The sequence below is a fragment of the Sus scrofa genome, chromosome 9 (genome assembly GCF_000003025.6).
Source record: "Sus scrofa isolate TJ Tabasco breed Duroc chromosome 9, Sscrofa11.1, whole genome shotgun sequence".
NCBI lineage: Eukaryota > Metazoa > Chordata > Mammalia > Artiodactyla > Suidae > Sus > Sus scrofa.
Genome location: NC_010451.4, coordinates 3,563,032 through 3,589,900, shown reverse-complemented (window position 1 = coordinate 3,589,900; position 26,869 = coordinate 3,563,032). Strand labels below are relative to the sequence as shown.

At 43.1% G+C, this 26,869-nt stretch overlaps 2 protein-coding genes across 2 annotated transcripts; both read left to right on the top strand.

The window, feature by feature from the left end:
• LOC100521285 (olfactory receptor 52E5-like) lies at positions 6,631-7,686 on the top strand. Its single transcript, XM_003129472.1, has one exon. It carries the CDS (start codon positions 6,631-6,633, stop codon positions 7,684-7,686), a length of 1,056 nt encoding a protein of 351 aa, XP_003129520.1.
• Positions 16,696-17,643, top strand: LOC100514860 (olfactory receptor 56A3-like). The gene has a single exon (XM_003129437.4). It carries the CDS (start codon positions 16,696-16,698, stop codon positions 17,641-17,643), a length of 948 nt encoding a protein of 315 aa, XP_003129485.1.

The following is a 26,869-nucleotide window of genomic DNA, read 5'->3' as shown; positions in this document are numbered from 1 at the left end:
CGCAAATGACAGGATATTGTTCTCTCCTATGGCTAAAAAATATGTTATGGCCCATATCCTACTCAGTGGGGAAATAATAAATGCCGAGCAAAAAGGAAACACGGTGTAAAGACTGGAAGGAAGAAATAAATACATCATTATTCGCAGATAACGGCATTCTGTAGATAGAAAATCCAAAGGCACCACTAAAAAGAATATTTGAATTTATAAGCAAATTTTATTAAATTGCTGCATAGAAAGTCAATACATAAAATCAATTATATTTCCATACTTTACAAAAAAATGAAAAATAAAATTCACAACTCAGTACCATTTTAATGGCATCAAAAATATCAAATACCTGGGAATAAAGATGACCAAGTTGTCTACATTGAAACCAGAAAACATTACTGAGAAAAAAAAATTTTAATACTTAGATAAATCAAGATGTATGTCATGTTTGTGGACTGGCAGTTTCAGTAATGCGATGGTGTTTTCTCCCCCAAATTGATAAATAGATTTAGTGAAATTTCAACAAAATTGACAACAGATTTTTTTGGTGGAAATTGGCAGGCTGATTTTCAAATGCTGATTTTCAAGTGGTGATGCAAAGAACCCAAAACACAAACAAGACTTTACCACACACTTCAAGGATTAGGCTGGTGTGATATTGGCCAATAAAGCAGTGGTTGGAGTGGGGAGTAGAAGTAAAGAGACGTAGTTATATCGTGACCTGATGTACGGCAAGTGAGATACTGCAAGGGATTTTCTATTCAGTATTTAAGTGCTGGAGCAATTGTTAATCAGTATGCGACAGATTTAAGATCTTGAAGTTTCTTTCCCTAATTTCTTCATTCTGCGCAGTGTGATGGTTGACTTCACGTGTCAGCTTGACTGGGCCACAAGGTGTTTGGTTGAGCATCGTTTCTGGGGTGTCAATGAGAATGTTTCTGAAAGATACTAACATCTGAATTGGCGGATGGAGAAAAGCAGGTTGTTTTTCCCAGTGCAGGTGGGTACCATCCAATCCACTGAGGACCTGAATAGAATGAAGATGAAACCAGGGGAAATTCTCTCTCTTACTGTCTGCTTGAGCTGGACCCCCAGCATCTCCTACCCTCAGACTGGAACTTACACCATCAGAGCTCCTGGTCCTCAGGCCTTCAGGCTTGGACGAGGACTTCACCACTGGCTTTCTGAACACCGTAAATACTAGCACTGGGCTAGGACTTATCAAGGATGTTTAAGCTAGAACTTTGTAAGAAACGGTCTAACCAGCAATCCCTGCTTCATTATTATTCTAGTACTTGGTAACATGACTTTGAGTGCAAATCTGTACAAACTTATGAACAAAAAGGATACTCAGAAGCATTCATCAGAAAGAGTACTGGGTTAGGAATTCAAAGGAATCTGATTTAAGTTTCTTTTCTGGCATCATTTGGCTGTGACCTGTTCCTGTCCCATGAGTTTTCTGAGCCTCATTTCTGATTAAATAAAAAAGTAAGTTCTTCCTACTCTTGATATTCTCGAGTCTATTGCAGGGACTTTAAAAAGTTCTGGTCTGACTACAATTGTATTGCTCCTATAGAGTGACCGGTTCTGACACCTTCTAAGGCAGTTAAAACCCACATACAATGTCAAGCCATGATTGGACGAAAGCCTAAACTAACACTGGGGAAGGAATCAGGTTTATCCTGGTAACCCAGAAACGCCCTTTTCCCATCATCCAGGACTTTGAGAGCCCCAAGGGGCAAATACATCTGGGAAGAATAATATCTTACTATAAATTCTTACTCACTAAAATTATCACTCTGCAAAGCCCAGAGGTTGTAGCATCAGAACAAGGGACCCTTTTGAGTTGGAAGAGCTGCTGAAACAGTTGGTAAGTTGGCTCCCCGCTGAGTAATGGAACTCTGGTAGAAACTCAAGACAGAGAAATCAGGACCAAGGAAGACATAATGGAAACAGTAAGATAACTTAGAAGCATTCATTACAAGGTCTTTGGAAGAATGGGGTAGGATAGAGAAAATTATGCTTAATTGATGTTGAGAATAGAGAGGGAAAGAGTGGCATAGAGCATTCCTAATTTTTATGAACAGATAGAGTACAGTCATATGCAATTCAGCTACACCCTACACATAGCGACTAGTGATAGTATAATTCTTTTCCTCATATTCCCTCTTTCTGTCTCACACGTACACACACACACAGGCATGAGCGTGTGCACACACACAAAATTCAAATTGAGTTGAACTACCATCTGTATTCCTGTAAGATTTATATTATCAATGCTAGACCATAAAATATTGGTGCAGAAGAAAAACAAATTAGAATATTTATTGCTACTTATTGTTTAATAGTTTTTCCTCTTCATTTTCCCACCCATATATACAAATGCAGATTAAATGTATCGAGCATGTGATACACTGACGACTCCCAGATACCTATAACCAACCATGTCCTTTACCTGAGCTTCAGGAATATATATCTAATTGTCTATTTGGTATGTCCACTGGATATTAATTCCCTTTCATAAATATCTAGGAGTGGAGTTGTTGAATAATAGTGAAGATTTATTTTTAACTTCCTAAGAAATATGCCAAAAAGCTTTCAAAAGTAGTTGTAACTTTCATATGCCTATTATTAATGTATGAGAGTTTTCATTAGTCCATATAGTCTTTAATATATGATAATATCAATCACTTTTCCCTTGGCTATTCAAGGAGTATCAAAAGGAATCACTTTATGATATGATTTTTTATTTCCCTGATGACTAATGATGTTGAATACCTTTTCATTTGCTAGTGACCATTTGGGTACCTTCTACAGAAGGGTCTGTTCAGTCTTTTTCTCTTCTAAATTGGTTTGTTTCTATTATTATTGTTGATTTTTAATTCTATTTTAATTTTATTTGTATAACACCTGTCATTGTCTGGCATAAGTTCATTATTTCTGTATGTCTATTGTCTTTCTTGCTAACTTAGAATGCAAGAGTAGGGGAAAAAAGGACTGTTTCTTTATTTTATTTTAGTCTTTTTGCCTTTTCTAGGGCCACACCTGTAGCACATGGAGGTTCTCAGGCCGGGAGTCTAATTGGAGCTGTAGCCACCGGCCTACACCACACCCACAGCAACGCAGGATCCTTAACCCACTGAGTGAGGCCAGGGATCGAACCTGCAACCTCATGGTTCCTAGTCGGATTCGTTAACCACTGCGCCATGACGGGAACTCCAGGACTGTGTCTTTATGACCACCATACACCTTAGCTATTTCCACATCCAGCAACACCATCGACAAAGTCAATAATAAAAATTAAATAAATATTGAAACATTTACATCTCAGAAAGAGTCAGAGAACCTAAGACATACATGCTTCCCATTAGAATAACACTGTTCTGCTCGCAGCTAATTAAACTTTAGCTGTTTAATTAAATGGATTTCCTGTTATCATAAGTTAAGGATATGCTGCTGTGAATTCATTTTAATTATTTTAATACTCTATTTCCATGTAGTTTATGATTTAATATTTTAATCACAGAAATTCCATTTCTTAGCGTCTGAACACTTATATTTGTATATGTAAAGGCTATAATAAGACCTACTGAAAACAATCTTTTCAATTTTGTTCACTCTACTTTCTCCAAATATGTTTAACCTTCAGAACCCTCAGTTTTGGTATCATCTGTTAACAGCTTTTCTACCACTTGAAAGTTTCCTGCTGTGCTCTAGATTTTCATTTCTGAGGCTTTTCTAAATGTCACTTAACACAGAAAAGGAGTAATTCAGATGGAAATGAATGACAGAGTGATGTCAGTAAAACTGTAATTTCTAAGTAGCATAGAAGAAAGTACAGGAGAGAAAAACCCCGAGGTGCATGCTGGGAAAGAGTGGCCTGTGCCCACAGACTTCCCAGGAAGGCAAAATTGGTAGGGGTTTCATGGATTTCTAGAGCTTTTTGACAAAATGGATTTGTTCAAAGCCTTCAACATGGCCAGGCTCAGAAGGAGTAGGTTCAGCCACTCCCTGCCAAACGTGGTGTGAGGCAGTGATTACTGGTCACCTTGGCTTAGACCCATGTCTGTCTAGCAGGAGCACGCTTCGAGCCCATCTAAAAGGAATCAACTTTCAAAATTCGAGTTACCAAAAGCTAGATCTCTGCACCAAGGCACCATGTTTGCTAGCTGAGTATTTTCACCCCCGCTAACCGGATGCTCACTAAACATTTGTACAAGAACGATGTTGTCAAAATGTTCATCTCAGAACATAGCTAAACAAGCAGGATCCACATCAGCACGCCTGCATTAAATGGAGCACGGTTTTGAGACCAAGAAAGTGTATTTTCAATACCCAGGTATGGGTGGACATATATGATCGGTTGCTCTCCTTCCTGTGTTTATATCATTAAACAACCCTTCCCCAACTGTGGGACTTTCATTCTTTTTGTAGCTAAGGTTCAATTAAGTAACATTCAAGTCCTGCTTCCCTTAGGGTTTTATATCCTTCTTAGGTGTCTTGGGGTATCCTTGTTCCAACCACAGCATTCCTTTTTTACGTAACTCTCAGCGTCAATATATTATTTCCCCTTTGCAAAGGTTGTGCTTGGCTGATGGGAACACGCAAAAGAAAATGTCTTAAAATTAATGAAGGGTTCCTTTCCAACTCAAAGTAAGAAAGTAAGAGCAACCATCACTGCTTATAGATGCCAAATAAACACAGGGGGGAAAAAAGAAGTGAAATGAAGAAATTTTCCTAGGGCGATCATTAATGATCATATAAATGTTTTAAATCTCCATGTGAATAAATTTTACTTTAACATAGAGAACAAGACATTGACACCCATAAGAATTAGACCTTTAAAATCAACTGATGTGGGGGTATGTATGTCCAGGAGAAGTAAACCACTGGTTCTGATGTTTGGGAGACAAACTAGTGAAGAGCCAGTGCCCATCTATCGTGGCAGGAGAGCAGAAAAAGAAATGCGACACTGCTGTTATCTTGTGTCCTGCTTATTTCGATGACACTTTGAAACAGAATTTGACTTCTCAGGTTTTCCACTAAACAGGCAACGGAGCTGCTGGGGGTAAGGAATAGCAGCAGCCGAGGAATGATCTAAGAGGAAGCACAACCATAATTTCCATGGACTAACATCCATTCTGAGGGAGAACACGCAGACACGGAGATCAAAGGAGGGATTTGGGGTGCAGAAGGTGAGAGAGGTCAGTAATGGACATAACTACACTCTTCTTGGTGCTGTAAGGTCCAATTAAACTGGGATCTTTAAAACCCAGTGTTGGAGCTCCCCTTGTGGCTCAGCGATAATGAACCCAGCTGGTATCCATGAGGATGCGGATTTGATCCCTGGCCTCGCTCACTGGGTTAAGGATCCAGCGTTGCTGTGAGCTGTGGTGTAGCTTGCAGATGTGGCTTAGATCTGGTGTGGCTGTGGCTGTAGTGTAGGCTGGCAGCTGCAGCTCAGATTCAACGCCTAACCTGGGAACATGCATATGCCACAGGCGCAGCCCCCTAAAAGAAAATAAAAGAAAATAAAATGAAATCCAATGTTGAGCACTAATTCGGATCTCAACCTGTAATGGTAGCTTAGGGAGGAAAGGAATACAACAAGTGAGCGAAACAGAATAATGTCCATCTAAAATATGTCCACGCGTTAGTTCCCATAGACAATATCCAACCTACTTCTTATTTAGTTGAACTACTCAATATTTTATCATAAATCTTAGTACAGTGGAAAGGCAGAAAACTAAATATATAAAGAGATCCATGAAGGCCAGTGTAACAAAAGTATGAGACCCTTCCCCCCCGGAGACATCTGATTTGTCATCTCTGAGACAGGCTCTTTTCTCTACTTCTTGCTTCCTTGGTTACTTTTGGAGACTCAGAACATAACGCGAGTCAGCAATGTTGTGCTAATCCTCCCAATATAGCTCTCTGGACCTTGCACATATTTTGAACATGGAAAAAGACCAAAATATAATAATCTTAATCACAATAGGGATCCTGCGGGGTCACGTGCATGCAATTTTCTCGTGCTTTATTAAATCACGGATGCCCTAAAACTGGGAGCTCAACTAATATTCTTCCTGCTGAGACTCTTGTTTTGATTCAGCATGAACTCCCATCTACATATTTCAGAACTGATGTCAACACCTACACGCATCGCCTAAAGTAAACAAATGAAGCTCTCTTGTTTATGGTTCTTCTCCCTCTCCGTGAAGAGCGCAATAATCACCCCTTTGCCCAAGAGTGAACCCTGGAAATTAAGCGAGACCTATTCCTCTGTTTCATTCCTAAATCACATCAAACATAGTTCACTCCCGTTTGCCACCACCCTGCCCTCTCCTTTACCATTTATCTAGATCCGGTTGGCACCAGAGCTCACTCAGCTTACTTCACACTCTAACCTGCCTCTTCAATCCACTCTCCATGGTGACACTGCAGAAGTCCCTCTAAAAGGTAAGTGCAGTTTATATCATTCCTGGGAGTGCAGCTGAGCATCGAGTTTGGGATGTGTCCTGGACAAGGAAAAAAAAAAGAATATCAAGAATCTGGTGAGTTCTGTATTGGGAGCTTTCAAAATCTTCTATCCCTTTCCCCTCCAGGAGCATCTCCTGAGTATTGAGGCCAAGGGATGCCATGTATCTCCGTGACCTGAGAGAAGGACGTGCATGGGATTGGCATCTTAAAAGTGTGGGAAAGCTGTCCAGTGACCATGAGGACGGCTCATCACACAACTCCACCCAGTTCCATCCTTCCTCCTTTATCCTTCTGGGGATTCCAGGCCTGGAACATGTTCACCTCTGGATTGGTTTCCCCTTTTGCGCCGTATATCTGATTGCCCTCCTGGGGAACGTTGCCATCCTCTTTGTAATCCAGGCTGAGCCTGGTCTCCATCAGCCCATGTTCTACTTCCTGGCCATGCTGGCCTGCACGGACCTCAGCTTGTCCACAGCCACCATCCCCAAGATGCTGGGCATCTTCTGGTTCAATTCCAGGGAAATCCTCTTTGGGGCTTGTCTTGCACAGATGTTTGTGGTTCATCTGTGCACAGGCCTGGAGTCCGGGATCCTGACGGTCATGGCCGTAGACCGCTACGTTGCCATTGGCAACCCCCTGAGATACACCGCGATCCTCACCAACAAGGCGGTGGCCATTCTCGGCGCCGTCACCATAGTGCGATCTTTCCTCTTCGTTATCCCTTTCGTGTTTCTCCTCTTGCTCCTGTCATTCTGCGGGGCCCGGATCATCCCCCACACCTACTGCGAGCACATGGGTGTTGCCCGTCTTTCCTGTGCCAGCATCAGGGCCAATCATGTGTTTGGGATGGTAGCCTTTTCTGTGGGGTTCGTGGACCTTGTCATAATTGGTTTCTCCTACGGGAAGATACTCTGCACAGTGCTTCATCTGCCCTCGTGGAAGGCCCGATCCAAGGCTCTCCACACCTGCGGCTCCCACCTCTGTGTCATGCTCATCTTCTACGTCCCAGCATTTTTCTCTTTTCTAACCCATCGCTTTGGTCATAGCATCCCAGGCTATCTTCACATCTTTCTGGCCAATCTCTACATGGTTGCTCCACCCGCTCTCAACCCCATTATCTACGGGGTCAGGACAAAGCAAATTCGAATGCAAGTCCTAAGAATTCTTAACCCTAAAGACTTGATGCTCAGCCGTCCCAATCATGCTGATATATGATAACAGGATATATAAATATAAATACGCATATGTGTACCTGTGTGTGTATATATACATATTTATATGCTTTTATGTGTCTGTACAGGGTGTGTATATGCACACATATGTAGGTATTCTTCTTTGGATTCATCTAGAAGGAGAACTAAAAGTCTAGTGCAAGGCATGTATTCTAAACTGGCTCAAGCACTATGTGCTTTAGCTCAACTGACTTTCTGAACCAAATTTAAGGGAAAAAAAAAGATTTACTGGAGACATTAATTACTATCTTCCCACCCTGACCACACATCTGTGGTCACTGACTCACTGTACAGGTGTATTGCATGTGTATGATTTAACCTCGTGTTTCCCAACAGGCTAAACTTGCCAGAGTCGTCAGAGACTGGCTGGATTTAACAGGTTTAGCTGTTATTCTATTCCTATCAGACCATTTTGGAATTTGAAATCTAAAAGAAGTCATCAGTTCAACAAGGAAGCTAAAAAGATAGATGGAAACTTTAGTGCCAGGAGATTGTGTGATGATGATAATAAGTTATGTTATGTGTTATTTATAGATAAAAATTTTTTCTACCGGGGAGACAAGTGGATCTGTGCAACTCTTTGGAAGAAGACAGCTGGAAAAAGAACCCGTTTCCTCATCACATACTGTCTTAAATTATTAATATTCTCCCAATTCTGGCCTCTGGTCATCCTGTAGTTCTCCCTAGTGATCCACATACCTCAAGAGCAATAGAGGTAAATTTTGAATCCAGTGAGACCCCAAGAATATCAGATAGCTCTCCAGCACATATGCAGGGATCCTATGCAGCATAATTTGCTTCTGGCACAGTTATTAAAATGACAGCCACCAGAATGCATCAGGATATAGCTGTGAGAGTGGACAGACCCAAAAGCATTGGAAAGCTCTTGTCTTAATTCTATCCATCATTGTTTAAAAACCGTTTCTCAAGTCTTTAATCTCTTGGCACTGGCCATGTCCCACGAGGAAACTACCCCACTCCCACCGCTAGAGGGCGCACCCAGGTAGAGCCCCAGGTGTTTGCATTAGAACCTCGGGGGTGTTTAAGGAGGACAGCGCAGGAGGGACGGGGCACCAAGATCACGGGCTACAGCCCCCTCCCCCCCCACCCCCCCCCGCACTGTCAGATCTTCTCGTTCCCCGCGATACTGGCTCTGATCTGTCACTACCTCTTCAAGATAGTGGCCTGTGACAATGTCTAAGGAAGGATTTAAGACAAGAAGATACCTTCCTGCTCCTGCAGGTGGTCCAGTGTTTTTCATTGGTCTTCACCTCCCTCCTTTCCTGCCCCTTCTTGATTTCACTCACATGCCGTCAGCACTTTTAGAAGTCACTCTTTCTAACTGCCCAGTTATTGTCTCCTGTTTCCTTCCCTGACATGCGAGGTCTGTGTGCTTTATGCCAAATCCCAGGAAGCATTCACATGCTCCTTTCCCAAGCTCTGTGCCTCTGATTTTCAAGTCTTGCTGACTCTCTCTTTATACCAAGATGATGACGACATGCCTTGCTTGCAGCTCTGTCTCCATCTTTGTGGCTCACCCATGACTAAGGCTGTAATGCGACAACAGCCCATTTTTGCTTCCATGTGGTGACCTCGCTCATTCATTACTGGTCCCGAACTCTGACCTCCCTGTTTTATCTGGTCATGGGGGGCCTCCTGGAGGCTGGTGATGTGAGGAGAGGGGAATGCATTCATGCAAATGAGGGAGGTGAAATGATGTCTGGACAACAGGTTCTGTAACGTAAATTGTGTCCTCTGTGGCTGCTCCAGGCAATCCCCAGAATGCAGTCGTCATGCTAGGATGGGTCACAGCTCTCCCTGAACAACTCTACTGCTTCGTGCTTCAGGTAACCCAAGCTGTGTTTTGAATGGTGGCTGGTTTGTTCTCTGCTGCACATACCGTAGGTTGATTCTGAGACTCTAATATGACAACTTGCCAGAGACTCCGCCCAGGTTTTTATCTACCAAAAATACCAGGAGAGACTTTGTATCTGCAAATCCTATGTTCTGAGAAGCAAGGGTGCTTGAATGTCATCCTAAACCCAGTGCAGGGCTCTCCCTTACGCTTGGTCCCAATCAAATCTTCAGTCTCACCTGGTCTATAGACCATGGATCCAATTAGAACCCCCAAGAGGGCTGAATCCCCGAGGGTGTTGTGAGCAGTCTCCAAAATCCAGAGAGGCCTCTTCCTTAATGGTAGGAGGTGCAAGGTACAAGTTGCCCTTTGACGCAGGAGTGATGGCAGAATGTTCCCAATCACTGGAAATGTAAAGAAGTGCTTAATGTGGCAAAAGCTCCTGAATCTCCCTGAGACTTTGACTTTCACCATATGCAGGTGTCCTATCAGAGAATCCAGGGACCTCGGCGCGCTCTGCTTAACCACTCCGGTTAGTATGGCTCAGCCACGTGCGACGTGAAGCATCGAAACCGTCAAGGTTCTTTCCACCTACGTTGTGACGAGGAGCAAAAATGACTTCAGCCCTGGGAAAGTCTTTGCGTGTGACTGCTGCCTACCCCCCCTGAATGGAAACTCCTTTTGATCTATTCTATTGCTAGAATTCGACCGGAGAGACCACATCAGCAGAAAAATATCTGTCTGGTAAATGCTAGAGACCTCGTCCCTTTTATTATTAAAGATGCCACATCTGGCACACCAGTTATCCCTGGGGCTTCGTCGTAATAAAATTTACTTGTTTTCAACTTTATCTGCCGTAGCCATGCTTTATTCAAGGACTGTGCTGGTGAATTAAATCGGGGTGTGTTTGTGGGCCACTACCTTGCACCCCTTGGTCTTTGTGCCATTCCGCCAGCGGAGGGCAGCACTGCTCATGATGGGGAGTTAGTTTCAGGGACAAGACAGAGGCATCATGAGGAAGTTATTGCTGTAAACAACTAGCTCCGTCCCTCTGGAAGCACATGGGAGACTGATTAGAAAATCTTTCAGGTTATTCATTTGAGGGCAGGAAGGCTGGGGTACCCAAGTCCTGCCAATCATTGCTTGAGGACGGTTCTCGTAGGAATTGACAAGCCTGCGCTTCCTGAACGCGCTGGTCTCAGACCAAGGCCGTTTCTGAGGCCAGAACAGGCACCCCAGCAAAGACTCATGGGTAATTCTGAGCGCACGCTGTTGGTCTGTGGGGGAAGGGTGAACATCCAAGGCCAGACACCAGCGATGTCTTCTGCAGAGTCAAACGGAGCTGGGTTTGAATCTCTGCGGTGCCTCTCGGCTGCTGTGCCTTCGTACTCAGGGGACCCAGATGCCCCACAATGAATTGCTGGCTCTCTATGGCAAAGTTTTCAAAGGTCTGTGTGTCCGAAAAATACTAAGAATGGCAAAAATACTAGTATATAGGATGCAAAGAATTTTTTAATTCTGAGACTTCTGATCATCCTCTTTTGAGCGTTAAAATGTCCGTTTTTAAAAACAATGGTAATTGTATGATAATATCTTAATGTTTAGCTTGATCAAATATAAATTGGCATCCCTATTTCTTCATTTTTGTTGGTTTTGTATGTAGTTTTTCTATAAATTTTATTAAGGTATAGTTTATACAGAGTAGGGTGCATCTGAGCTTTCCAGCAGGGATAGAAAATTGGAGGAAAAAAAGCCAATAAGGTGCATATGATGTAATGAGATTTTATAAAGTGTGTACCATATTAACAACCACCAAAAAAATTTTAAAAGGCTAGTTCCATTACTGAAAAAATTTCCCGCTGTGCCCACCTGACGTGTCTCTGTTTTTCATTTTGGGTTTTTGTTTGTTTGTTTGTTTTTTGCTTTTCAGGGCTGCATCTGCAGTATATGGAAGCTCCCAGGTTAGGTAGGGCTCCAATCGGAGCCACAGCTGCTGGCCTACACCACAGCCACAGCAACACAGGATCCAAGCCTCACCTGCAACCTACACCGAAGCTCACGGTGGTGCTGGATCCTTAACCCACTGAGCGAGGCCAGGGATTGAACCTGTATCCTCATGGACACTAGTCAGGCTCATTTCTGCTGCACTGTGATGGGAACTCCCCTGAAGTTGATTTCTTACGCTGTTTCTTGCCTTAAGCAAGCATTGGTCCCTTGAAAGTGTTCATTAGCGTCTATATTCTAGAATTTTACATAAAAGAAGTCATGTTGTATGTATTTTAGGTTCAGAAGAAATAGCACCAATTCCTCACAGACTTTTCCAGAAAATGAAGAAGAACTCATGCTGTAAGAAACTTTTATACCAAAAACAGACCAATACATTACATACAAAGATAATAAAGAGCTATCCCTCAAAGATATAGGTCCAAAAAATTAAATAGTATACAAACGTTTGATATTTCAAACTGGACAAGATCCAGTTTGGTCTATCCCAGGAATACACAGTTGGTTTAACATTTAAATATCAATTGGTGTATTTTGATACAGTAACAAACAAGCAAAAGCCCATGTGATCACCTCAATATATACAGAAAAAGCATCTAACAAAGTGCAGCCTGCCCCTTGCCCCAGACTCTGAGCATCCTGTGATGTCAGAAGCTACGGCAAAACCTGTATGAACCTTTCGAAGTCAGGGTTGGTTAGGTCCCTGCCGCCTAAAGCAGGAGAGGATCAGCACCCGAGGAAACTAGACAAGAGGATAGACTTATGGGGTCTTTATTTCTCCCATGCAATCCCATGAAGAAACACGGTACTGTCCTGAAACAGCTGGTACCATCCTGAAACCACTGGGTGGGAAGGAGGCTGCAGAGCGATGCTCATGGCGTGTTATTTGCAAGCGCAGAGCAGGCCCCCTGCGGTTCCAGCTGGGGTCCAGGTAACTTTATTTAGGAGCAGATGCTGAAGGGAGCAGTGCTGGAGCAGGGGTAACGGGCGATTAACCGCAGGGCTGGTTTGCCCAGGTTGTAGGAAACCATATGAAAGCACAGTCAGGAATGAGGCCCTTCTCTGAGGTGTGGCAATCACAGAACTAACTCATCTGGAGGACTCGCAGCCTAGAACTTGCTCTCAGATCCGTCTCCTTCGACCCCTAGGTGTAGCTTACTATCCAAAGTACTCATGCCTTCAGAAAATGTGAGTACAGAATAAAAAAAAATTAAATAAGAAACACTATGAAATAAAGACAGTGAACTAATCAGAATTAATGACTAAAAGACAAAATATCTGTCACAGATAAATTAGTTGTATTTAGCTTGTAGGCACCAAAAAAGTATTTATCTGATAAATAAAAGTGTTAACGCCCTCAGAGACTTAATGGAAGACACTGGAAATAGAAAGTCAGAACATTCAGTTATAAAAAGAATGAATTAAAAAAATAAAACAGCTGCTATGAGGCCTTTAGTGGGTGAGTCGAATAGTTAACAAATGCAGCTGGGTAGCATATTCATGAGCTGGATTGAACAACAAAAATCCTGGTTGTATTAAGCAATGGTCAGAATAGCCAAAAGGAAGGAGGAAGAAATTACTAAGAGACTTCCAGCAAAAAAGCCAAAATGTAAATTTGGTTGAAGAAGAGTCTCAGAAGGAAATAAAGAAATGGGAGGGGGACAATATTTGAAGAATAAAACTGAAGAACGGCTCATACATTTTTAAAATGTAGCATGGTTTGGGGTGCATCTACCTAACAGCAGGTGCAGGAAGCCCATGAGAACCCCTGACTGAGCTTGTTGGATCCATGGAAGGTGTCAGGTGTGCAGAAGTGTCTAAACATGTGTGGATGTATGTGGGACACTCGAACCCAGAAGACTAATTGTGTAGGGCTGGATTATTAGAGGTCCTTTTTAAAAAAAAGATAGAAAATCATTTTCTTCTCCCATCTTCCTGCCTATAAGGAGGGCCTTTCAGGTGGAAGGAAGCAGCTACAGAGGAGTTCCCAAAGGGCAGAATCCCTGAGGCCCTGGAGTTATAATTACCCGGGTACTTCAGGAACTACCCAAGGCTCCCGTAGCAGTGGAGTCACAGCCCTCTTCACGTCTTTGCTACGTGAGGCTGCGTGAAGGGTGCCTGAGAAGCAGCAACACTGAAATTAACCAGAAGACAGGAGGGACCAGTCTCCTCATTGGAGATCTGGGTTCCTTTCCAGTCCTGGGTCAGTGCTGCTGAGGTCCTCTAAAACCTGGGTAGCAGAGACAGCATCCTGTCTCAGGTGAGTAGGCGCAGGTGAGAGAAAGCCTGTGCTTGGGACCTTTTTTGTTGTTGTTGTTCTCCTCTTATCATCTCTTGCGTGTATGTGTGTGTCTTTTTAGGGCCGCACCCATGGCATATGGAAGTCCCCAGGTTAAGCATCAAATCAGAGCTGCAGCTGCCGGCCTACACCACAGCCACAGCAACGTGGGATCTGAGCCATGTCTTCAACCTACACCACAGCTCACAGCAATGCCAGATCCTTCACCCACCAAGCAAGGCCAGGGATCAAACATGCGTCCTCATGGATACTATCAGGTCCATTACCACTGAGCCATGATGGGAGCTCCCATCTCTGATCCTTTTGCTTGCTGTTGAGAGAGATCCGGGAGCTGGAATTTGTCCACCGGAGATTAACGGGTCGTGGAAGTTTGGAGAGTGAATCACCTGGAACCCATTTTTTTAAATCTGGAGGGTTTTCAACTATGGATATGGAAATTTAGAGGCATTAGGGCAAAGACTGCCCATAAAGGCTTAAATTTTGAAATTCTATATAATTTCACATGTTGAGGACAGTGGGGTCGGCGGGGATCAGAAAATAGCTGGTCAGATTTCATCTCTGCGTAAAAAGCTTCATAAATCGGAAAATTAGACCTCAAGAAAAATGAGGTATCTGTCACTGGATGCCCTCAATAATGTCAGAAACTACACTTCAAAGAGAAGATTCTGAGTCTGTGACGTTCAGTGATTACTAACAACCACTTCTTAGGGCAGAGCTTCCTAGTGCTGTGCTGCAGCCTAACCAGCAGCTGGAGAAAAGCTGGGCCAGCTGCGTCTCCACTTCGGTCTTGGACCTTCAGCTTTTCTGGCCTCTTCCTGCCGTTGGGTGGAACCAGAAATTACTAGCTTCCGATCCTCAGCCCTAATGCTGCCATTGGCAAGTTCTGATGGCAAAAACAAAACAAAACAAAAAAAGATGGAGATGGGGCAAATACTTTAATTTACGTCTAAGACTAACTTGTTCAATGCTTCTTGAAAGGTTTCTAGGGTAAAGAGCATGTAGGAATGAACACCCCAGAGAGAAGAGAAGGAAAAAAAAGTATAATGAGTGGGGAAAAGAGACAAAATAATCTTGTTGCCCTGTTCTCAGAAATGTCATCCTATTACTAGAAATTACTATCCCAAAGCTGTTCAGAAGAATGAGTCACTCTTCTTCCTCTGGTCTGCCCCCCCCCCCCGCCCCGTCTGCATCACCAGTTGTTTTAATTGGCAGTGCCCTCCTAAGTTCATGTCAAGACGTCCTCTGCTTCCATGCAGGGGATTCTTAATTCTTTCGGGAATTATTAAAATCCCAGCTGGAAAACTGCCCTTAGTACTGAGGGGGTGAGCGGCCTAAAAATCGTAAAGTGGAATATCAAATAGGATATGCAATTCTACACGGAAGTGCTGTCGATCAAAGCTAATGTGTGATCACGTGTCTGTGAGCCTAACGAGCAATAAACAAGGCCATTCTCCGACTCCTGATGAAAATGTTGCTAAACCCGCAAGACAGCACTTCCAAGAGATCTTTGCCTGTTTAGACAGAGTCAAATACAATGGACTGTGTGATTTGAATACAATAGACTGAGTGGTTGAAGGACCCCAGGACAACCTGACCTGTGCGTTTTTCCAGCTGCAGCCTTCTCTGGACTCTGTCAACACTCCGGGGGAGGAGAGCCTTAGATCCTTCCTCTCAAATGTAAATGAAGGCACATCACTTCATTCCTAATTCCTTTTCCCCAGCCTATTCCCCACACCAGCCCTCCCAGCACCCCCTTAATAGTTTAAGCAGACCCCATCATTGCTCACAGCACCTGTTATTATTCCCATTGTCCTCAGAATGACTCTAGTTTTACCTTCTGGGGAGTTAAGAACACTGCCTTATTCAATGTTGTGACCCTAGTACCCAACAGAATCCAAACGGGAAAATGTTAAGAGAACAATGGCAACTCTGAACTAAGATCCAGAATCAGGTACTTGCATCCCTTTCTTGGAGAATGAAAATGGAAGTGGAAAGGAGATGTAAAGATTTGAAGAGTAGACTTCCTCAAGCTCGCATATTGCAGTCAGAAGAATCCATTTTCATCGTCTTTAAGGATAAGTGTTGCTCCCCCATAAGCTGAGAGATTTGCTTGTTCTGCTTTTCAGGTTGTTTCTTCCAGAAGTTCGGAATCTTACTAGTATGAAAATCTAAAAAATAAAGAGAAAAAAAAAAGCCATTGTTCTCAGGATCTCTACCTAACAAATTAAAATGACTTTTTAGACAAAATGCAAATGAACTCACTTTATTTTCAATATGGTTTTAGTATTATTTAATTAAACCAAAATAAGTACAGCTAAAAGGTCAGATTCAGATTGCTGGAGGTTTAGCGTCATTTATCTTAGTCCCTAGATGCACCAGCCTCTGCAGCTTATCCGGGTATATTGTTATAGTTAAATTGTAGATACGGGGATCTATGTGGTCATTTTTTTTTAAGAAAAAGAAGAAACTTATAAATAAGTACAAATTTAGAGACTCACCTGCCACAAAGTAGTTTTCTAGATGATTTTTCCTTCTTTTAGTTTCTGTAATATCTTAATAGTTTATTAAAAATAAATCTTGAACAAATTGAACATGTATAAACAAATCATGTCTCCTCAATCCTTTATGTTGTCTAAAGTAATAGGAATTTCACAGTAGCATGGCCTATAGGACATACAGATGGAGTCCCTTGGCTGTGAATAATCTGCTAGGATAGAAAGGTTTTATTGAGGTAAAGCAATTGGTCTCTTTTCACATATCTTGAACCAGTAGCTAAGTTTTATCCTAATTTTTACAGATCACTAAGAGACAGCTGTAGAAATATTTGACACAATATGACAGCCCACCAAAATGGCACCATCGCCACTGAGGTTTCACACTTCCTCCTGAATTGTTTTGTCAGGTCCCCCAGCTGGCAGCTCTGGCTGTCCCTGCCCCTCAGCCTCCTCTTGCTCCTGGCCATGGGGGCCAACGCCACCCTCCTGGTCACCATCCGGCTGGAGGCCTCTCTGCACCAGCCCATGTACTACCTGCTCAGCCTCCTCTCCCTGCTGGACATGGTGCTCTGTCTCACCGTCATCCCCAAGGTCCTGGCCATCTTCTGGTTTGACCTCAGGGCCATCAGCTTCTCTGCCTGCTTCCTCCAGATGTTCATCATGAACAGCTTCCTTGCCATGGAGTCCTGCACCTTCATGGTCATGGCCTACGACCGCTATGTGGCCATCTGCCACCCACTGAGGTACCCATCCATCATCACTGACCAGTTTGTCGCCAAGGCAGCCATCTTTATTTTGGCCAGAAATTTCATTTTCACACTGCCCATCCCCAGTCTTTCAGGACGTCTCTATTATTGTGGCAGAAATGTCATTGAGAACTGCATCTGTGCCAACATGTCTGTCTCCAGGCTCTCCTGTGACGATGTCACCGTCAATCGCCTCTACCAGTTTGCTGGGGGCTGGACGCTGCTGGGCTCTGACCTCATCCTCATCTTCGCCTCCTACACCCTCATCCTGCGGGCCGTGCTCAGACTCAAGGCAGAAGGTGCCGTGGCCAAGGCCCTGGGCACCTGTGGCTCCCACTTCATCCTCATCCTCTTCTTCAGCACCATCCTCCTGGTCTTCGTCCTCACTCATGTGGCGAAGAAGAAGGTGCCCCCGGATGTGCCCGTCCTGCTCAATGTCCTCCACCATGTCGTCCCGGCCGCCCTCAACCCCATCGTTTATGGGGTGCGGACCCAGGAGATCAAGCAAGGAATCCAGAGGTTGCTGAAGAAAGGGTGGTGATGAGCACAGCTGAGGCTCTGCCCCCCACAGTAGGAGGAGTTTTAAATTAGTGCTGAGGGACTGGGCTGAAATTCGTATCTGTATGTTATTCTTCCAAACCGGATTAACTGTATTTATGTCCTCTTTAATAAAGGTCCAATTTCAAGCTTCTCTTTCTCTCACTCATCAATCTTTTCTCACCACACTTATTGTCCTATGTTTTCCAAAATACTGAGCTTCCTTACACAGGTTCTAAAGTGAGAAGTTTATGTTCCTGAATAGGCAGCTGTTCAGATGACATAAATTTTATATTCTTGAGAATACACCTGTGGGTATTCTGTGTATAAAGTGTAATGTGTACTTAATCTTATTTCCACAGAAGCGAGCACTTTGGAGACAGAGACGTAGGAGTTGAGATTTCAGTCCTGGATGGTGGAAGCTTGCTACTGCTCTGTAGCTGAGTCTTTTTCTCTCAGCTCTCAGCCACTTATTGTGTTTATTCATCTCTGTTTCACCGTCTCTCTGTGTCTCACTGTCTTTCCCTCTGTCTCTCTGTCACTATATCTCTGTCTCTGTCTCGCCCCCTTTTCTCTTCGCTTCTCATAACATGCACTGCGAGAAGGCACGTTGTTTTCCTGAATTGCTCATGCATCTAACAGTTAACAAATAGTTTTATTAGATTTAAGAGACTCCTAAATTCTTGTCCCCCCCATAGGTCTATGCTTTGAATACTTATCTTCTGGATCCAGGGAGTCATGGTGTATGGGGTATGCCAACATAGCTATGCTAGTGAGTTAAATAATTGGAAGCATTGCAGTATATGATTCAATAATAATGTTGAAATATAACAGATTATTTGGACATTTTTTCGTATTGATTGGACTGGGGATTTTTTGGGGTTTTTTGTTTCTGTTTTTTTTTTTTTTTTTTTTTTTTTTTGCTCTTTTTGCCTTTTCTCAGGCCACTCCCGTGGCATATGGAGGTTCCCAGGCTAGGGGTCCAATCGGAGCTGTAGCGGCCAGCCTACGCCAGAGCCACAACAACACGGAATCTGAGCCGCGTCTGCGACCTACACCGCAGCTCATGGCAACACCAGATCCTTAACCCACTGAGCAAGGCCAGGGATTGAACCCGCAACCTCGTGGTTCCTAGTCGGATTCATTAACCACTGAGCCATGACAGGAACTCCTGATTGAACTGTTTTTAAGCATACTTTGTGTTCTGGGAGTTTTCTGTTGGGTATTAGGGTTCAAAAATAAGTAAATATTATCATTGCTTTCAGGAGCTCAGTGTTTGATTAAGAGATATACAAATTTTAATTCCAGGAATATATTCTCCTCGAATGAAAAGGGGTGAGGAACAGAATAACGTGCCTCTATGGGCTTTAAGATACTTGGTAACATAGGAAAGCCCTGGATAGAGGTTAGAAGAGCCAAGTTCTAAGCCTTGCACAACCACACATACACACACAAAAATAGTTTCCCAGGGAAAAAATGAATCTCACTGTGTTTCACTATTATTCTATATTACTATTACCTGAAAATAGTGAATAATTGTTTAGAAGGTCCTTTCTAGATATAAGCTTGTGTATCTCAGTGACAACTTACAAGTGTGTTACATTGTTTTGACCACGGAAAGAAACTCCCAAAAGTCCAAGGCTGTCCCCAAAGTCTGGCTCTTTCTTCCCTGAAAGCACAAGGGATATGTCCTTGGCTGACTAAGCTTCATTCTGCAAAGCTCTGTCCATTCCTCTTTCTGCTCCATTCACAGTGAAGAACAATAAATTGGTATTTGATTTCTCAGCTCCCTCCAAGCACTAGGAGCTACTCTCTGAGAAATAAGCATGCACTCACATCGAAAACAATAAGTAAAAGCATATATCAATATTTAATACATTCCTTGAAAGTAAAAAGCAATCCATCAATATCCAATTAGATTCACATAAATAGGTAACCTTTTTTCTTTATTATTTGGAAGCAAAGATGTCCCTGAAAACTCATTCGCTCATAAGAAGAATGCCTTAATTTAAAATGTACATACCTGGATACCAATGGAAATATCTTACAAATATAGCTATAATAATATTCTTCTAAAGTAAATTTAAGCTACTACATCTGAAGAAATATTAAAAGTTTGCAAGTTTTGTCATCTACATATATATTAACATAGCTGTAAAGCAAAAAAAAAAAAAAAAATGTTGCCTGCCATTCTGGTAAGCAACAAATTTCGCTCAGCCACCAAGTCATCAGCCACTGTAGCCACCCCAGAGGGTGGGCCCTGGGGGAATATAGGATGGAGAAAAGCAGGACAGAGTGAGAAGGCACCAGCAAGAGGCAGGAAAAGGACCATCACCAGAACAGGAAAATGCCAGTGACTTGATCTTGGACTTCTTGCCTCCAGAATTATGAGAAATAAATTTGTTGTTTATAAGCTACTAAGTCTATGACATTTTAGTATAGCAGCCCAAATGACCTAAAACATTCTTTAGAGCAATACAACTCAATCTAGATTTCCAGCATCATAAGATTTCCAACATCCAGAGTTCCCGTCGTGGCGCAGCGGTTAACAAGTCCGACTAGGAACCATGAGGTTGCAGGTTTGATCCCTGACCTTGCTCAGTGGGTTAAGGATCCGGCGTTGCGGTGAGCTGTGGTGCAGGTTGCAGACACAGCTTGGATCCCGAGTTGCTGTGGATGTGGTGTAGGCCGGCCGCTATAGCTCCGATTGGACCCTTGCCTGGGAACCTCCATATGCTGCGGAAGCAGCCCAAGAAATGGCAAAAAGCCAAAAAAAAAAAAAAAAAAAAGATTTCCAACATCCAACAAAGATTCAATAGCCATAGTAAGAGGCTGGAAAATATAACCTATTATTAGGAGAAAAATCAGTTAACACAAGCAGACATAGCAATCAAAAAAAGAAAAGTGCCAATAATGGAATTATAAAGATAAAAATATTGACACAAGATTTATAAAGATGAAAAGGATTCATTAAAACATAAAGAAATAAAAGGAAAGTACACAAAAGAATCCAATGGACTCTTTAGAATAAAACTATATAATATATGAAGAAAAAATAAAACTTACTGAATAGGTTTACCGCAGATTTGACACCAGAGAGGAAAAAAAAACAACTACATACGTAAAGATATAGAAGTATAATCTACGTAAATTGAAGCCTAGAGAGAAATAATGGAGAAGAGATGTAGAGACAGTATAATCGGAGAAAAAAAAATGTGAGACAATATTAACCAGTCTAGCATCCCTGTCCTTGGTAATTGAAGGCGTAGACGAGAGGGAAGTGGGGAAGAAAAACATAATGACAACACCCTCAGATTTTAAAAATATGCAGATTAAGGTGGACGAAAAAAAAGATAAGGAGTGATAAAATAGAAGTAAATATGGTTTCTGGTTTTATATGCGAAACATGTCAAGTTTATTTGAAGATTGACGGAGATAACTGAAATATGCACATTGAAAATCCTAGAGCAGGAAACAGCCAACTTTTTCTTTACAAAGCCCAGATTCTTACGGCCAGGATTTTAAGGCCATATGGTCTCTGAAACAACCACTCTCCCACGCGGAATGAAAGAAGCCTTGTGTGGACATGGGTTAATCCTATCAACAGGGTAAAAACGTGCTGTTCACACTGGTGCACCTGCTGAAGAAAAGGGTGTCCATTTCCACACCCAGGACACATATGACAACGTCCAGAGAAAATTTTGCCTCTGAAAACTGTGGAGGCCAGAGCTGAAGAAAAGGGGGGTGCTGCTAACACACAGCGAGGGGAGCCCCCGAATGCCCTTACACCTCCCCCAATGCAAGGATAGACCCACACATGCAACAGGAATTGTCTGACCAAGAGGTCAAGGCTACTTGAGAAACCCTGCTCTAAATAATCCACATAAAAGGCAGAAACAGACATATGAGATTTGAAAATACAAAACAAAACAAAACAATGTGTAACTCTGAGGCGTGCTGCACGCCAAAAGTCTTCACTAGTTTAATTTTGGACCTACACACGTCTCAAGGACAGCCAAATCTTACCGTTATTGAATCCTGAATCCTGATCCTCGGACCTTAATTGGGTAATTCTCAACCAGCATGAGGTCTGCAACTCTAATGTTATGAATTTGGTTTTATACCACTTTATCTTCAAAGTGTTCTTAAGGAAATGTACACCTGCATACATTTTTTTTTCCTTTTCTAAGGCTGCCCCCGCAGCATATGGAGGTTCCCAGGCCAGGGGTCCAATCAGAGCTGTGGCTGCCAGCCTACACCAGAACCACAGCAACACAGGATATGAGCCTTGTCTGCGACCTACATCACAGCTCACAGCAACACCAGATCCTTAACCCACCGAGAAAGGCCAGGGATTGAACCCGCAACCTCATGGTTCCCAGTCGGATTCATCAACCACTGCACTGTGACGGGAACTCCATGTATACATTTTTAATTAAAGTAAATTAAATCCCAGAACTCCCTATTATATCCTGTGTGGCTTTTGTATCTATAGATAATGAAGCCCCACCCTCTCCTGGATATTTTTCCAAAGACTCCTTGTTCCATAGAAAGTTCGTAATGTTACTACAGAGAGCTACGCTCTCCAATCTCATGCATCTGTTTCTAACCCTGTCCTCCCCAGGCGTAGCTCTTCAATGTTGAACAATCTTCTTATCCCTTTTGAGTATTTGTTTTCTAATCTGTAAAATAGCTCAGGTAATATGACTTCTATCACAGTATTTCGTGAACCTTAAAAGGGGGGGAAGTATTCAAGTCGCATACAAAGTATTCAATACATGTTGGTAGGAACAGCAATTCTTTATGTCACTTCTCCTTTACCTCTTCTTAGTAAATAATAAAGCTGAGCCTGCTAGTGTCTTTCAGGTTTTAGGTAGCAAATGAGACTCTCCAAGTGGAAACGGTCTTAAGAGAAAGAGTTTATAAATTGTACAAGGTATTACTATAAAGAGAAATTCTCCAATACCTTTTTTTTAAATTGCTGTTTCCCCAATACAGTTCTTTTCCTACTGTACAGCCTGGTGACCCAGTCACACATACATGTACACATTCTTTTTTCTCACATGATCATGCTCCATCATAAGTGACTAGACAGAGTTCCCAGTGCTACACAGCAGGATCTCATTGCTAATCCATTCCAAAGGCAATAGTTTTCATCTATTAATCCCAAATTCCAGTCCATTCCATTCCCTGGCCCTCCCCCTTGGCAACCACAAGTCTATTCTCCAAGTCCATGATTTTCTTTTCTGTGGAAAGGTTCCTTTGTGCCGTATATTAGATTCCAGATATAAGTGATATCATATGGTATTTGTCTTTCTCTTGCTGACTTACTTCACTCAGGATGAGAGTCTCTAGTTCCATCCATGTTGCTGCAAATGGCATTATTTTGTTGGCTGAGTAGTATTCCGTTGCATATATACACCACATCTTTCTAATCCAATCATCTGGTGATGGACATTTGGGTTGTTTCCATGTCTTGGCTATTGCGAATAGTGCTGCAATGAATATGAAGGTGCCTGTGTCTTTTTTAAGGAGAGTTTTGTCCAGATATATGCCCAAGAGTGGGATTGCTGGGTCATATGGTAGTTCTATGTAGAGTTTTCTAAAGTACCTCCATACTGTTTTCCATAGTGGTTGTACCAGCTTACATTCCCACCAATAGTGTAGGAGGGTTCCAATACCTTTTTCACTCACTGGTCCCATAGCAAGTTTGGCTGGATATTTTGCAATTGCCAGATGTCAGGTAATGGTTCTTTCCAGCCCAAAACTCTGAAAATATACTCAACTGAACTTGTTTTCATAAGTGACTATCAATGATAAATGTCTTTAAATGACATACACTTTGCAACTGAATATGTAAGAATGAATATGAAATGAAAGACCCCTTTATGATTGCAAAGTGGCTCTAGAAATGCAAGCAGTCACTTGTCCTGAGACTGAGCCTGATAGAGTGTTAATAGCATGAGAAGTGCCCCGTCTCCCAACACCCCGACTCGAATCAATCCAACAAGGTAAAAAGGAAGCGTATGTTGCTTAAATGCTATGAAGTGTCTCTTGGTTACCAACCAAAGGAGAAGATCTGGAGAGATGTGGGGATGTCTGGCTTTAAAAGCGAAATACATGGCGTGTAGAAATTGACAGGAGGAGGTGCTGCATGAGAGGGTAATCTCCAAAAGATAGGTGGTAATCCCCAAGACATGACCCCCAGTTACAATCAGATGCACATGAGACATCCGGTGAGACAATCGTGTTTCTTAAGGTGCTCTGAGCAAATAAAACTACAAGAGAGAAGACAAGCACAAACCAACCATTGTAAGTGAAAGAGCTCCAAATGGTAGGCACTAATTAGAGGTCAACCTCATTCCAACATGGGCAGTGCTGTGTAAAAGGCTCTGAGACGATGAGAAGCAGCAGCTGTTTCATGGTTCATGGCAACTAACCATTTTCCAAAAAAAAAAAAAAAATGCTGAGAAGCCAAGTTTTATAGGAATAGGAATAATGATAACAATGCCATAACTGTCAAGGGTTCCTAACACGATTGCACTGATTCTTTACAGGAAATATGCAAATTAGGAGTATGAGGCAGGTAATTTAAGCAACATGTCAAGTGACAGAGTTAGGAGCTGAGTTTTGCTCTATCTAATCTTTAGCCAAGGACCTGTGGCCGCAGTTAGGAAAAAATTTAATAACAGATCAACCATGTTTTGGACCTGCCAGGCACTAACTGAATATATTACAAAGTATGCAATTAAATATCAATGATCCTCTTGGATTTTTACAGTAAAAGTGTTCCACTCAAGTAGAACTTCTGGTCCCAGGCATGAAAACATCAGGGAGCAGATCTGAGTGCTTTACAATTTACTACAAAATATCAGTCCCAAAGAGCACATGGTGGGATTTATGCTCATCAGGCATATGTTTTATCAATGCATTGCTGGAAAGTCCAAAGCTGACACCCACTGGGGTCAAAGCATTTTGCCTTGAACCATCTTGCCCTAGGGTTTTGCTTTCTAGAATTAAACGGGCTTTCATTTCCCCATTTAACGGGCACAAGGCAGTGAACACTGAGACTCACTATGCCTTCGGGGCAATGCTGCCTGCCTAGGGATCACAGAACATGAGGAGCTGGGAGCATAGCTTTCTCCCGGAGGGCCAAGAGGATGCTGGGATCTTGATTCTCTGCCCCTGCAGGGCCAGCAAGGCCGTCTTTTCCCTGGGGAAGTAGAACCTCGGGCATAAACTCTCCTTTCTGAAAGCCAGAGGGTAGAAGATTCAATCAGGCAGAGCCAGAGCTTTTTCTCCCTGGCAGAGATCGCTGTCTCCATACAGTAAGTCTGGCTCCATCAGAAAAAGAAGGCGCTAAACCCACCACTGTGACAGCGGACACCTGGCCAGGGCAAGGATAGCAGAGGGACCAAGCTGGGCTTGCAACTGGGATTGAAGGTGGAGGATGGGAGCTTGGAGGGACATGACAGCGAGAAGTGGCATGGGGCCAGGCGAAAACAACTATGGCGGAGCTGAGCCCAGAATTCTGCACCTGCTGGGGAGGGGGCTGGGTCCGGGAGGGGGTTCACGAGTCTGCAGCAGAGTGTCAGGTGGAACATCCTTCAGGAAGGATGAAGGAGCTTTTACGGGAACGTGAGGGGGGAACACAAACCTGGAAGGGAAAGCCGGGTCCCCCCCCCCTCTCCTGAGGTCGTTACTTAGAAACCTTCACTGGTTTGCTTTGACCGCCTTTCTCACGTCATAAAAACACATACTCCTATTTCTGTTCTTCCCTTTACTTCTCTAGCTCCCTTTGTCCTTCCTGCCCTCCATCTAATCTCTTCTGTTGTAAACGTCCATCTTCTGTTTCCATCTTCCCTCCACCACCTATTTTCGGGGCATGTGTGCTTCTGTTCCCCCAACTCTCTGCACACTCCCTGCCTCCATTTGTCTGGCCTGGAATCACTGGACTATGTGTTTGTTTGGCCTGGAATCACTGGACTATGCACAGCCTCCTCCAGACTTATAAAGGGCCCCAGGGGCAGCAAGCAGACAGCACCGCCTTCGTTGCAAAGCTTTTCTCCCTCCCTCATAATGTGCATCACTCCCTGGCCCTCTTTCTTGCCTCCAGGTCCTATTGAAGAGGTTTCATATCAGGCCCACTCCTCTTCAAGCTTAATACGAATTCCTATCCACCTTCTATAGACTTCACTTCGTAGCCAAAAGTGATCTTAGGAAACGTCTCTGCATAGATGGGACTCCTCTAGACACGTCACTGAGGAGGGCCCCTCGTCTGATGGCCCTTAGAGATCACAGTTGTTGCCCCAAGAAGGCTGACAACAAAACAGGCATGGAAATCTTATTAACCTATTGCCGGGTAACCTAACCACTGGGGAAAGAGGGCAGAATGACATGCATACACGGGGTTAGGAGAAGAATGAGGGCAGTGAGAGAAAAGCGACCTTCAACATAGAGGCTAAGACTTTGAAAAACTTATGGTTACCAAAGGGGTCAGACTGCGGAGAGGGAGGGGTGGACTCGGGGTTTGGGATGGAAATGTTCTATAATTAGGTTGTGATGATGGTTGTACAACTATAAATATAATACAATTCTTCAGGTAATGCACAACTCATAAGGTGGACTTCTAGTACCCATAGCCTGACGCATATGGAGGTTCCCAGGCTAGGGGTTGAATCAGAGCTGCAGCTGTGACCTACACGACAGCCACAGCAACAGCAGATCCAAGCCGCGTCTGCAACCTATGCCGAATCCTTGACCCACTGAGCGAGGTCAGGGATGGAACCCACATCCTCAGGGAGACTATGCCAGGTTCTTAACTGGCAGAGCCACAATGGGAACTCCTTGGATTCTACTGATTAAAATAATCATGCTGATTTTTAAGATCTTTCCTCTGTCTGTCATCTCTGAAGTTAGACAATGATCTGTAGGTGTACACATTTAGATATATTTAGATATACGGAGGTGTGCTTTTTAATTTTTTTATCTCACTTGAGATTCAGTGGAATTCTTGGATATGATTATTGATGTATTTTCTCTCTTCTGAAAAGTTCACAAGCCTCTACCTCATTCTTTCTCCCCTTCAGTTTGGAACTCAAATTTTATTTGTTAGACCCTCTCACTCTGTCCTCAGTTTCTCATACTTTCTTTGGCATTTCCCATCTGTTTTAATTTTCTCCCAACCATCATTCAAATTGATCTCCCTTCCGACAATTTACTAATTCTCC

What these genes read in the sequence shown, in the direction of transcription:
- LOC100521285 (XM_003129472.1), top strand. Translation starts at nt 6,631, where the DNA reads ATGTATCTCCGTGACCTGAGAGAAGGACGTGCATGGGATTGGCATCTT.
- LOC100514860 (XM_003129437.4), top strand. Translation starts at nt 16,696, where the DNA reads ATGACAGCCCACCAAAATGGCACCATCGCCACTGAGGTTTCACACTTC.